The following is a 13443-nucleotide window of genomic DNA, read 5'->3' as shown; positions in this document are numbered from 1 at the left end:
TATTATACTAGATTTATCTCATTGTTTGTCTTTGGTATAGGTTTTTGTTTGTCCTAGTCAGCACTTATCATCCTATTTTATATAATAGATGTTACGGACAATTGATTTTCTTAAATTAAATAATAATTCCTAGATCCACTATTTCCAAATTTAATAACCGCAGAACCTAAAGTTAAAGCAATATTCACACTTTGTAAACCCTAAATATCATGTTTTCATTTTTTTTTCTTCTTGCAAATGGGTTCGCTAGATTTAGCGATCTGATTCGCGTACCCACTCTAAAAAGGTACGATCGAACCAGATCGGAGTTCGCTCTCCAAATGACCGAATCTGGTAACTATCCCTAACAGACCCTTATGCTACTGCCTACTGGCAAAATCATAGCTTCTTCTGCTATTTCCTATCATGGGGACCTCGATTACGCCCACCATCTTTTCCGTCACCTCCCCAATCGTTCTACCTTCATTTGGAACACCATGATTAGAGCTTTTAGTGAGAGAAACCAACCCTTTAAAGCATTCTTTCTCGACAAACAAATGCTTGATTTTGGTCTCTTACCCAACAATTATACCTTCTCTTTTGTTCTTAGAGCTTGTACGGATCTCACTGATGGTTTCACTGGATCTGAGGCTCATTCGCAAATTGTTAGACTTGGGTGGGAATCTTATGATTTTGTTCAAAATGGGTTGATCCATATGTATTCTAATTGTTATTGTATTGATTATGCTCGTAAATTGTTTGATAAAATGCCATGATTAGTGGGTATTCGAAAATAGGAAAGTTGGAAATTGCCCTGGAGATGTTTGAGAAAATGCCTGAAGGAAATGTTGTTTCTTGAGTGCTACTATCACTGGATATGTACAATTAGGGTTGTTCAAAGAAGCTTTACAACTTTTTTAATGAGGTGCGACTTGCTGGAATCAAACTGAATCACGCAGGAATTGTCGGGAGCACTTACTGCTTGTGGGTTTCTTGGTGCTCTTGACCAAGGTAAATGGATTCATTAGTACGTCGACCGAAACAAGATTCAATTGGACAGGATTTTAGGTACTTCTCTTATCGATATGTATGCGAAGTGTTGTTGTATAGAAACAGCAAGTCAGGTATTCAATGAGATGTCCGAGAGAGATGTATTTGCTTTTACTTCAATGATTTCTGGTTTAGCAAATCATGGAAGGAGTAAAAGTGCAATTGAGTTGTTTATTAAGATGGGAGAAGATGGAGTTAATCCGAATGAGGTAACATTTATATGTATTTTAAGTGCGTGGAATGGGTCTTGTAGAAGAAGGGATGAGGTTCTTCAAAAGCATGAATGAAGTTTACGGAATTGAACCGAGGATTGAGCATTATGGGTGTATGGTGGATTTATTGGGGCGAGCCGGTATGCTTGATGAGGCAAAGAAATTGGTGAGTGAAATGTCGATGGAACCTGATTCTTACGTATTAGGGGCATTGCTTAATGCTTGTAGAATGCATGGGGATGTTGAATTGGGAAAAGAAATGGTTGAGAGGTTAGCAGATAGAAGTCTTGATCATGTTTGTGTTCATGTTCTGCTTTCTAACATGTATGCTTCGGCTAATCGGTGGGAAGATGTGGCGAAGGTGAGAGTGCCTGGATGTAGCTTGATTGAAGTGGACTGTTTAGTTTCTGAATTTGTTGCAGGAGATATTGTCTCTGTTTTGCTTTTGATTAATAATCAATTGAAGTCCTCACAAGTTGATGAGGAAGTAGTCACGGAGTTAACCTAATTTTAGTAGATCTCTCAGGTTTTGCAACGGAATGCCCCTTCGTCATGTTCCAACACGGACACTTATATTTTGCCAGGCGATGAACAAAGTGTAGGAAAGACAGAGAATCACCTGACATGGGTTACATTCCAAACTCCACTACTTTGAGAGGCTTCGAATCTATACCTACTCTATTCGCAGTGTTGTTTTAATGACAAAATTTTCCAAGGTAAAGAATCATTATCAATGGAGAGGATTGTCGTCATGGTGAAGTATTATCTGCATCTTTGGGGATCACAAACTTTTGCTTTTCGTGTTTTGAATTGGATTTGTTTTGTTTAACCTTATCATTTGTAAATTAAGTTGCAACTTGGTCTCAAGGTATCTTGTTTAGCTTTTGTTTTCTAGTATTAGTTTGGGATATCTTGTGAAATGGGCATAGAGAAGGTCCCGAGTGATGAGTCCAGAATACAAATACAAATTTAAAAGTTTTTGACTTGAAGGCATTGCCCGACAATAACCTAATGGGCGTCGAAAAACTGATGTTCTCCGTTAGCATATGTCCTTCGCCAGCAGACAATTTGCATCTAATTTCAAACTTGATGGACTCCGAGATGTATCCGGCCGCCTGGCCCTTAGCCTTTACTCCAACCCAAACCCAACCCTATAATTTGATCAAAGCCCACTTAAATTTCTCTCCACAGATACTTTATCTTTTGAAACATTCTACACCACAAATATATGATCTACTTTGAACTATCTTTCCCCAGCTCAAATTCCCACTTCATTGAGACTTACTTTACCAACTTCAACTTCTATCACCAGATTTACAAACCAAGCTATTTCTACCATTAGTTGAAACTCAAATCTCGATCAAATGGATATTGTGACTCCTGTCGTCGACCTCATATGTCGTCTGTGGGTTTGTTGTTCTCCTAGTCTTACCAACCTCTGCAACCTCAAAAGAAATATCATTTCTTTGGGATCTACAATTGAGCAATTGAATAGTAAAAAAAGCGATGTCACGAACAAGATCGATCGTGCCGAGTCAGACTTAGTAGAACCAAAGGAACGCACTGGTGAAGTGAAGAATTGGCTCACAAGGGTTGAAGCAATAGAGCAAGAAGTTGCTGGAATTTTAGAACAAACTCAAATACGCGATTCACGTGGTTGTTGTTGTTGTTATTGTCCTAGTCGTTCAAATAATTGTTGGACTGATTACAAGCTTAGCAACTTAGTGATTGAAAAGCTATCAACAGTGAAGGAATTGATTAGTGAAGGAGAATTTAGTGTTGTTGCTGAAAGATGTCCACATGAACAGTTTCAAGAGATACCGACAGCAGCCGGGGTTGTCGGTATGGAACCAAAGCTTGAAGAGTTGTGGAAGTTTGTTAACGAAGATGATGAAGTTAGAATATTAGGTATATATGGGATGGGTGGAGTTGGGAAGACTACACTCTTGAAGAAACTCAACAATGAGTTCCCCAAAAGGAGTCATAACTTTGATTTTGTGATCTGGGTTGTTGTTTCTAAGGATCTGAACTTAAAAAACATTCAGAAACAAATTACAGATTCACTTCGGTTGAATCTGCAAGGAGAACCAGATTTAAACACAACAGCTAACGAAATATTGAGGGTGTTGAGAAAGAAGAAATTTGTGTTGCTTTTGGATGATATTTGGCAACGGATTGATTTACAAAACATAGGGGTTCCCGCTTTCGACTCTAATAGTAGTACTCATGAAACCAACAAGTCTATGGTCGTTTTCACTACTAGATCTAACGTTGTCTGCGGGCAAATGGAAGCCCATAGAAGGATGAAAGTAGATTGCTTAAATTCGAGCGAAGCTTGGAGTTTGTTCCAAGAGAAAGTAGGAAAAGAAGTGATAAATGGTCACCCACAAATACCTGCGCTTGCAAAAGACGTTGCAAAAGAATGTCTTGGCCTACCTCTAGCGCTCAATAGTATTGGGCGAACTATGGCTAGCAAGAATACGGTACATGAATGGAAGCACGCGATAAATGTACTACATAAGTCAGCGTCAGAGTTTCCTGGTATGGATGAGGAAGTTTTACCTATTCTAAAGTTTAGCTATGACAATTTACGGAGCGAAAAAATCAAATCTTGCTTCTTATATTGTTCACTGTTCCCAGAAGATCATCATATTAATACCGGAGAACTTATCGACTATTGGATAGCCGAAGGATATATAGACGACTTTGAGAACATAGACGAAGCTCGTGACCAAGGTCATGACATCATTGGAAATCTCAGGAGTGTCTCTTTGTTGGAGGAGGCCACACTGACCTCAGGTATCAAGGATGTTAAAATGCATGATGTAGTTCGAGATTTGGCAATTTGGATAGTCTCTGATTATGGGAGAAACAAGGGAAAGTATTTGGCCGACGTTGGTTTAGAACCTAGACTCGATGAATGGGAGAAAGCTGAAAAGATATCAGTGATGAATGATTCTCGTCATGATATGAAACTTTCAACAAATTGCTCTAATCTGTCAACTTTGATAGTTTTAAATGGGGGATTAGCAGAATTTAGTCTGATTTGTGAGAATATGCCTAAACTTAGAGTTCTAAGCACATTTGGAATTTCTTTGACGAAGTCTCCACCAAATATTGGTCAACTTTCTGAATTACGATACCTCGATCTAGTGCATACAAGATTGAATTTATTTCCAAACGAGTTAAAGTCTTTGGCGAAGTTGATGTTCTTATGTATGGGGGATATTAGTAATAAATTGCCTAGTGGGGTGATACCTTGTCTTGCACAATTGCGAGTGTTAGACATGTTTTTTTCTGACTTCAAGGACTGGGAAATGGAGGGTTGTCCAAGTCTAATGGAATTGGAAAGCTTGAAACATTTGAATGAACTTTGGATCAAAATAGGCAATCTTGTAGCTCTTCAAAAGTTGGTAAGCACCTCCAAATTTCAACTCATCACCAGAGGGCTATTTATCACAGAATGTGAAGGTATCACCTCTGTCTCACTGTCAAAATCTTCACATTCTTTAAGTCTTTCTAACATGAAGAATTTAAGAGAACTTCAAATTGAATGTTGTAAAAAGTTACAAGAGTTGAGAATCAGTCCTTGGGGTATGCAAACCTTGGAGTATCTAAATTTGAATTGGTTACCAAAGTTAGAGATTGTGTGGGATAATAAGCAGATGGTTTTGCCAGCAGCAGAGGTTCTTTCAAACCTTCAAGTTGTATATATTAGTGGCCGTGGAATTGAATCAATAAAGAACCTTACATGGCTTACTTATGCTCAGGACCTTAGGAGGCTTGATTTAGCCCACATGGATAGAATAGAAGAAATAATTTCTGATGGGTTTCTAGTGGACGACGACCATACAAAGTTAAATTTGTTTTCAAATCTGACAAATCTAGGGTTGTCTGATCTACCGAACTTAAGGAGCATATGTTCAAATAGTTTGGCTTTCCCCGTTTTGAAGGAGATCGACATAAAATTCTGTCCTAAATTGAAGAAGCTACCACTCGACAACAACAGTAACAAAAATAATACTTTAACAAGAATTTGCGGAAATCAGGAATGGTGGGATAGTTTAGAATGGGATGATGACACCGTCAAAGACCGCTTTTCTTCTGTTGCAATCTTGTTTTGAGTTGAAAGAGTTGAGAATCAACCCTTGGGAGATGCAAACCATGGAGTATCTAAATTTGGCATAAACCATTTCACTTAAATCATGAGCTGGAGTTGTGTCTTCCAGACCTTCAAAAATGTGGAAGTCTATGGTTGCCATAAACCATTTCACTTAAATCGCTTACTTATGCTCAAAACCTAAACCATTTCACTTTTTTTTTTTGTTGAAGTTAAAGCATTTCACTTAGAGAAGATGGTTGGAATAGAAGAAATAATTTCTCATGGGTTTTCAGTGGATGATCTCACAAAGGTAAAGACGTTTCTACCTCTGCAACTTATATGGTTGATTGATTTAGCCAACTTAAACAGCATATGTTCCCATACCATGTAGTTTATATCGGTCTCTGTTTCGGTCTGGCCAATCTCTTGTAATCCTGTTACTAATGTTACATTATAAGGCAAAAGACCTAAAATGTCTTCTTGTGTTCTTTTCTTTACTTCTTCTTAGTTCTTAATTTTGGGTTGTCTTCTTTATAATTTGTATTCCTAATCTACGAGAACTTTCAAAGTTTATACAAGATAAAAGACCTAAAATATCTATATTATATTATTGCTAATTATCATAGATTGATTGAGAATATAATAAGTAAAGAAGATAATAAATAGTTGGTACGCAATTAGGATTTAAAATTTAAAAAAGAAAAAAGTCCAAAATATTCGAAACGGTTGTTCGGCGGAGTCAAGTAGGTTCATCTCGGTCTCGGTCTAGATCGGCCGAGATAGACGAGAAACTCGAACCCTAACTCAGTGTTTCGGTCGAGTATCATATTGGAGAGATCCGAGACTGAGTCGAGATACGAGATTCTCGGCCATTTGGGCCGACACAGGCTATTTAGTTCCCCTACTCGGCCTTACCTTTTTTTGGATGAAACTAGAGTAGATGTACTCCAAAATGAAGAAGGTATTTGCAAACTCAAGCTATGGTAGGAAGGCTTAGAATAGGAAGATGAATCAAAAGGTCAAAAGTTTTTTCGAGCCAGAACGAATGGACCAGCTCGAACTTGATGATTTAGAGGTTACCTGCTCTTGTTTTTCATGAAACTTGTGGTTATTACATTATTCACTTTCAAGTTTTGAGCCACATAACTCTTAACTGTGGGTATTGTTTGTATTGGTAATATAGCAATATACAGATGGATGAGGATGAACACTACGACAGAAAACTGGAGTCTAGGCTATCTATTACCCTGTCTATCTATTACACGTTTGTCTTCCCCTTCACTCTGTATCGAGTTTTTATTTTTCCCGCCATTGCGTTTTTGTCGTCCTCAAACTCTGACCCCTGTGTTTCACCAAAACAATCATCTTTAGATCTTGGATAGGGGGTGTTAATACATTCATAAACACTCGGTTGAATAAAAGAAATGCTAGTAAAGAGGTAATCTTACTCGGCCACTGAGACGTTTAGTTCCCTCCCAAGACTAAGTGAATCAAACTCAGATAACAATTTTGAATACTTGTTATCTTGGATACTCTTTCGCACTAAAACATCTTCTTCCCAACTCATCGGAACTTCTATATCCCTAAGAAGAAACCACAGAACCAACATAATACTTGCTAGTTATACGTCAAAACAACAATTAACAATGTTAAACTTTAACGATTTATTTATATGAAAGAATAAGAAGATAGATTATGACATACCCTTCAAGACACTTGAATTTGCAGTAGTTTCTTTTCTTCACTGTGTATTTGCCAAATACATCCTTGAGTTTTTTCGCCAGCTCGGGTATCTCCTTTTGCGATCGAATATCCAAAACTTTCATTACTTGGATGTACATTGTATTTACATTTTGAACATCTACAGTCCAAACAAAGCTTAGATGTTCATTAATCTTGTTCTGTTTCAATAGCTCAGATACAGTCCTATCAATGTTTTTTAGGTTCTGCTTTGAGGAACGATCACGCCATCCACTTGCTAGCTTTATCAAGAGATCAACTACTTCAATCCGAGTCTTGACATGCTTTATCTTACAAAAAGCATTCAAAAATCCATCTCCAAAGATAACATACAAAATGGAGACGAATGAGTCCAGTAATGCTTTATTAGTTCAACTTCAGAAAGATAACGAAAAGGAAGCAACTTATTACCGTCCATCTTGCTTCTCAAAAAAGTGGCCAATACATAGTGTTTAAATTAAGAAATGGGTCACGCTGGACAAGGTCGTATAGTATTGCTCTGGATAATCTCTTGTCATCTTCGGCATAAAAATAACATTCACGGTCCTTCGCATCAAGTACTAATTTCCTCCAAACCGAATCACTTTTGATTAAAGTTCTCCCGTCTCCCACAATCCACAGACAGTACCGTGCCCTTGTAAGAGAGACATTTGTTCGTTGAGGATTGAAAAGGAAACCCACTGACCCCTTCAAGTTGGACCGAACGGTGGACAAAATTATGACATCTTCTTCACCACCTTGAAACCCATCAACAGATCGAACACTCACCACGAAATCACTATTTGATACATATTTGTCAAGTTTCTCTGTGAGAGCAAGTACTTGTTCTTTATATTGCGATATAATACCAACACTAACCCTCTGGTTAGTTGAAACACATGCTGTATTTAAACAAAAACTCATTCAAGGAACAAAGAAGTAAACACTATTATATGAATGAAACAAGAGTTGTAAAAAAGGATCACCTTCGAAAAGACTTTCAACTATTTCACAAATTACTACAACTTCCACCATATTTTTGCAGCTATGGGTGCTGTTGAATTCCTCGCTCCCATAAAAAACATCTATGAATGAATAAGGTCCATACATATCTCCTTGAAGCAATTTTCTTTTGTAACTCTCATCTTTGACATTAGAGGCATCTGAAATCCGACTGTTGTAAAACTCGGCATTTGGAAAGGCGCTTATGGAAGGATGCATTCTAAACTGAGTACTTAAAAGATGCCTTTTATAGCCCAACGACACCATTCTTTCAAAAAGACTTCTTCCGAATTGAGCCTCCTCAGAGATCTAGCAGAGAAAAATAAACCCAACATTAAATATTAGCATTATCCCACGTTGCCTGGGCTTTAGAAATTTTAAGTCTACCTTGCTGTGGACTAGAGCGGGCAACTGACGTTCATCGTCAATGAGAATCGCGTGTCGAATACCAGGAAGACGCAAGGGAATGGCTGACTCGCATTCTTTAAGTTGGGCAGCTTCATCGATCACCACTAACTTTGTTTCCTTAATTTTATATAACTTCGCGCAGCCAGAAGAAGTACAAAATACAAGGCAAGTATTTTGCAAGCAAAAGTCTCTCATAGACCCTTTCAGAACTTTGTAAGAAACCGAAAATTTTCCAATGGATTTAAGACTTTCAAGGCATTCCGTTTTTGTCTTACTTAACAGGAGTAAAGACGAGTCAGAGATATTGTCGACAGTATTTGAGTTGGAGAACAATTCAATCATGTTTTGGTCTGTAAGAGAGTCACTATCTAGCAAAGTTCTCAAAAGCTCAAGCAACTCAAGGGCTCTATACATATCTTCCACCATTTTCACAGGAAGTAACGAGGTTGGCATGTGGGTGCAGATATGTCTTATACAATTTCTTATTTTCTTTCGAATGAAACCAAATTCCATTCTTACAAAGTCCCTGATTGTAAGTTCACTATCCAATGTTTCATCCTGCATTTCTTCACTTTTTTTCTCTTCCAAGTAGTCAAGGTACTGCCGATTTGCTTTTTTTAACAAATATCTCATTGATTCTAAATAGGTGCCCTTTCCGTTAAGCATCCTAAAGCACTTCTTTAGTTTTTTAACACGATAATCGAAAAAGATATCTTGTAAATGTTCACGTTCATCAATCTTCATTCGATCCTTATTCCCAAGTAACACTATATCTCCCAATCCATAACCTCCATATTTCATCTCTTCCCTAGCAATTGCTAATAACCGAGAAGCGACTTCAACAACTGCATTGTTAGTCGGTGCACATATAACAGTTTTGCAGTTCTTCTTTAAAAGAACAGAAAGAAGGGTCCCGACTGTTTTCGTTTTACCAGTGCCCGGAGGACCCCATATAAGCTTTACAGAGTTTTTATGATCACATCCAATTGTCGAAATAGAGTTTAAAACTGCATCAAGTTGAGTATCGTTCAAATTCTACGAATTCAAGCCCTTGCATTCATCTTTCTCTAGGACAGAATGAAGTTCTTGAGGACAAACACCGCAGCTTTCACTAACCTGTAGAAAGAAAATAAGAATAGAGTAAGCAAATTTGACTTTAATACGTATTTGAAGGTTAACAACAGATGTAATCTCGCTTTTGTCGGGTCTTGTTTCTCGTTTCTTGTAATCTGTCGTCGTTTTCGCCGTTTAGGCTTGTACTTTCCTTTCCCTTTTCCTCTTAATTCAATCACCTTATTAAAAAAAAACAGATTGGATGTTGACACGATCGAGTCAAGCTCCCGGCTGTCATTATATTGACATTAGAGGTCCCAATAAGCATAATCCCACGTCGCATGAGCCAGTTTAAAGAAAATTGGGCACAATGGGCTGGACACTAGAGGTACTTGTTAGCATTATCCCACATTGGTATACAACTCTTCGGCAAGGCTTTCCTGTCAAGCCGATCTAAAGGAGAGTTAGGCCCAACAGACTCTAACAGTACTAAGTTTGGAAAATATCCACGAAAAAAAAAACAAGCATAAAAGAAAATAAGACTTACCAGAGGAGAAGCACATAAAACCTGCTCAATTATGTTTGTGTTGCCGCTATGAAGAGCTTGCCATATACGATCATATGGTACTATATTCATAACAGAAACACCAAAAAGCGGTCCAATCTTTTTCTTCCGACCTTGTAAGTCCACAATCGGTTTTGATGCAAGGATGTGGATGGTCTCAGTGAAATATTTTCTTTTATACGATCTCGATAACACTACAGCAGGAAGATATGGCCTTTGGGTTCTGTTCAAATCATCAATAGACGAGGGTCTTATATCCGAGAAAGCAATTATATCATAAGGGCATAGAGAGTCAGCGTTGTCAACAGTCAATTTGTAATACAAGTCGTTGGGTGCTTTATAGTTCTTAGCTCTCTTGACTGATAAGATTCTATAGACAGGAGACTGACTCAGGTTGCGTATACTTGATAAGAATTCCGTATGTATTTCTTCGAGAAGAGGATTACAAAATGAGTTCAAGTAATCCTTCACCGACGAGAACGTTTCTGGAATTTTTCCCACCTGCAGAACAATGAAAAAAACAATACATCTTCTCATTAGAAACTAAACGAATAAATCTGCTTGCTGTAGTGGTTGGAACAAAATTTCCGGAACTAGGCCAGGATATATATCACATCAATGGACCTAAAAGATGATATGACACAACCAAGTTGTGTTTCTCGAACACGAATAAGACTTTTCAAGTCAACCATTGTAATATCCACTATAAACCCACTTTAACAGTAAATGAATAAGTAGTAATGTAGCATCACTTAGGTCTCACTTCAACCATTGTAGAGCGCTCGCTTAGCATGTGAGAGGTACGGGGATCGATACCCCGCATCTCCATTTCAAGTAATTTTTTTTGTTTTTGCATTTAAAGAAGAGACAAAATGGGTTTGTTTGTTCTTAACTGATTTCGATCATGAAATGAATGATAGATATTATTGAGAAGAAAATGGAATAAGAAAAGAAAGGGAAATACTACTACCTTGTCTTGATAAAGTAGTTGATTTTTGACATCTTCCAAAGTCCAAGATAATATAACTTTTATCAGACTAGGAGGAGGGGGTTCAATTGTTTCTGTTTTAACACCACCATCACCACCACCACCACCACCACCACCACCAGAAGAAGAAGCCATTATCATCAAAATCACCCAACTCTCCTTCCTCTCCAAAAAGGGTTTTCAAGTTAGTTTTGTTTACTTTTGAAACTAGATGAAGAAAGACCCTTGGATAAAAGCATGCACAGAGTGTCTATAAATTAATATTCTAGGAGTACTAGTATATTACTTTTATAGTACAAGGAATCAATCAATCATCTCCTTTATTTTTCATTTTAATTTCTTGTGTTTAGACTTTAAAGAGAGAGAGAAAAAGAGAATTTGAAGCGTTTATAATAGTACCTAATGATCCAAACCCACCATTAAATTACAGAATGTGACTCACCAACTTCTATTTGGAGCTTAATTACAAAATGTGGCTTATCAACTTCTATTTGGACCTTAATTACACCATGAGAGAAAACCCCACACCCGCCTTTAAAATACGGAAAGACCCACACTCGTTAGAAAATGTGAATTCAGTCCACTCACGTACCGAACGAGTTCAAGTTCAACGCGGATAGGAGGACTTTACCGTACACTCTCTGGTGTACTCCCCTTGTCTTATTAGCCACCTAAGTAATGAAGTGTACTGCACGGGAAGTTACTGAAAATTTATCTAATTCTCTTTGATAAAACTCTGTAATTTTATTAACTCTCTTTTTCAATCAATCTATTACAAAGAAGATGATCTCAATTTATATCATCTAGAGAGAGAAGGAAATAGTTTGTTACAGAGAGAGAGAGAAAGATTAATTGACTTTCTTAATAGTTAGTTAAGTTGTTAATCATAACAACTTTCTCTAACTACTACTTTAATTATAACTAACCTTCTCTAACTTCTTATTTAACCAAACTAACTATTTGAGTTAGCTTTCTTATTGAGTCAGCTAAGACTAGACAGCTTAGTCAGATCTCTTATTAGCTTATATAACCTCTAATTCTCTAATATCCCCCTCAAGCTATGCTTCTTCAAAGTGCATCAGCTTGTTCCTAAGAGTGGTGAAGCTTGGGAAAGGTAAACCTTTGGTGAAAATGTCAGCCAGCTGAAGATGAGTAGGGATATACTTGATCTGAAGTGAACCATTAGCAACTAGATCCCTGATGAAATGATAATCCACCTCTATATGCTTGGTGCGAGCATGAAATATAGGATTAGAGGCAATATGCTTTGCTCCTTGATTATCACAGTAGATGAGAAAGGGTTTAGATAATGGCATATGAAGCTCATCTAAGAGATAGCTAATCCATAAAATTTCAGTAGTAGCCACACTTAGAGACTTATACTCAGCCTCTGTAGAAGACCTGGCCACAGTTGGTTGCTTCTTTGAAGACCATGATAAGAGGGTAGAACCAAGAAAAATACAAAAGCCAGTTGTTGATCTTCTAGTATCAGGGCATCCTGCCCAATCTGAATCAGAATAGGATTGAAGAGTAGTCAAGTTACCTGGATTAATGGTGATTCCAGAGCCAAGAGATCCTTTCAAATATCTCAAAATCTTTTTGACAATAATAAAGTGAGATGATCTTGGCTCCTGCATGAATTGAGCAGTGTAGTTAACTGCATATGAGATGTCTGGCCTTGTGAGTGAGAGATATTGTAGAGCTCCCACAATGCTTCTATAGGAAGAAGGATCAGATAGGATATCACCATCTAGTTTTGAAACTCTTGACCCACTAGCAACAGGTGTTTTGCTGATTTTACAATCCAACATTGAAGCCTTCTCAAGTATTTGAAGAGTGTACTTCTTCTGAGTGAGTAGAATAGAACCAGTACCATTTCTTCTTAGCACCTCAATCCCCAAAAAATAATGTAATTGACCAAGATCCTTCATAGCAAATTCTAAGCTTAAGGTCTTGATGAGAGATTCAATCAAAATTGAAGATGACCCTGTAAGTATAATGTCATCCACATATAGTAAGAGTACCAATACCTCATTTTGCTGAAGAAGAAAGAACATAGAATGATCTGTAGTACTCTTAGCAAAGCCATACTTGAGAAGAAAATTTGCAAATCTAGTAAACCAGGCCCTAGGTGCCTGCTTTAACCCATATAATGATTTGTGTAATAGGCACACATGATTCCTATTAATTTTATCAACAAATCCTTGTGGCTGAACCATATAAACCCTTTCATCTAAAACCCCATGTAAGAAAGCATTGGATACATCAAGTTGTTTGATAATCCAAGACTTGGTAACGGCTATGGTTAGAATGAGTCTCACTGTTGTAGATTTGACCACAGGGCTGAAAGTTTCATTGAAGTCAA

General features: G+C 37.5%; 4 protein-coding genes, 1 long non-coding RNA gene and 1 pseudogene across 6 annotated transcripts in view; 3 read left to right on the top strand and 3 right to left on the bottom strand.

The window, feature by feature from the left end:
• Positions 1-13443, top strand: part of LOC147564047 (ARM repeat superfamily protein) — a 59213-nt gene that overhangs the window by 34454 nt on the left and 11316 nt on the right. The window lies entirely within an intron of this gene.
• Positions 273-2108, top strand: LOC147564052 (pentatricopeptide repeat-containing protein At5g48910 pseudogene; annotated as a pseudogene). The gene has a single exon (XR_015225892.1). The product of XR_015225892.1 is annotated as a pentatricopeptide repeat-containing protein At5g48910 pseudogene (transcript).
• LOC147564050 (disease resistance protein SUMM2-like) lies at positions 2497-9043 on the top strand. Its single transcript, XM_086642943.1, has 3 exons — positions 2497-5653; positions 6527-6635; positions 8875-9043. The coding sequence occupies exon 1, from the start codon at positions 2606-2608 to the stop codon at positions 5363-5365; it is 2760 nt and encodes a 919-aa protein (XP_086499069.1). The 5' UTR covers positions 2497-2605; the 3' UTR covers positions 5366-5653; positions 6527-6635; positions 8875-9043.
• Positions 5053-6298, bottom strand: LOC147564051 (uncharacterized). The gene is made up of 2 exons (XR_015225894.1): positions 5588-6298; positions 5053-5541 (listed from the first exon to the last, which is right to left on the bottom strand). It is a non-coding gene; the product is annotated as an uncharacterized LOC147564051 (long non-coding RNA).
• Positions 6412-9588, bottom strand: LOC147564049 (putative helicase MAGATAMA 3). Its single transcript, XM_086642948.1, has 5 exons — positions 8452-9588; positions 8049-8373; positions 7048-7964; positions 6792-6926; positions 6412-6685 (listed from the first exon to the last, which is right to left on the bottom strand). Exons 1-3 carry the CDS (start codon positions 9271-9273, stop codon positions 7510-7512), a joined length of 1602 nt encoding a protein of 533 aa, XP_086499074.1. The 5' UTR covers positions 9274-9588; the 3' UTR covers positions 6412-6685; positions 6792-6926; positions 7048-7509.
• Positions 9472-11213, bottom strand: LOC147564048 (uncharacterized). The gene is made up of 3 exons (XM_086644964.1): positions 11061-11213; positions 10073-10591; positions 9472-9588 (listed from the first exon to the last, which is right to left on the bottom strand). Exons 1-3 carry the CDS (start codon positions 11211-11213, stop codon positions 9508-9510), a joined length of 753 nt encoding a protein of 250 aa, XP_086501090.1. The 3' UTR covers positions 9472-9507.

The sequence above is a fragment of the Eschscholzia californica genome, unplaced genomic scaffold, assembly GCF_041429995.1.
Source record: "Eschscholzia californica isolate CP2 unplaced genomic scaffold, dmEscCali1.0.p SCAF_1, whole genome shotgun sequence".
Taxonomy (NCBI): Eukaryota; Viridiplantae; Streptophyta; class Magnoliopsida; order Ranunculales; family Papaveraceae; genus Eschscholzia; species Eschscholzia californica.
The sequence above is the reverse complement of the archived record's forward strand: the minus strand, read 5'-3'. Positions and strand labels throughout refer to the sequence as shown.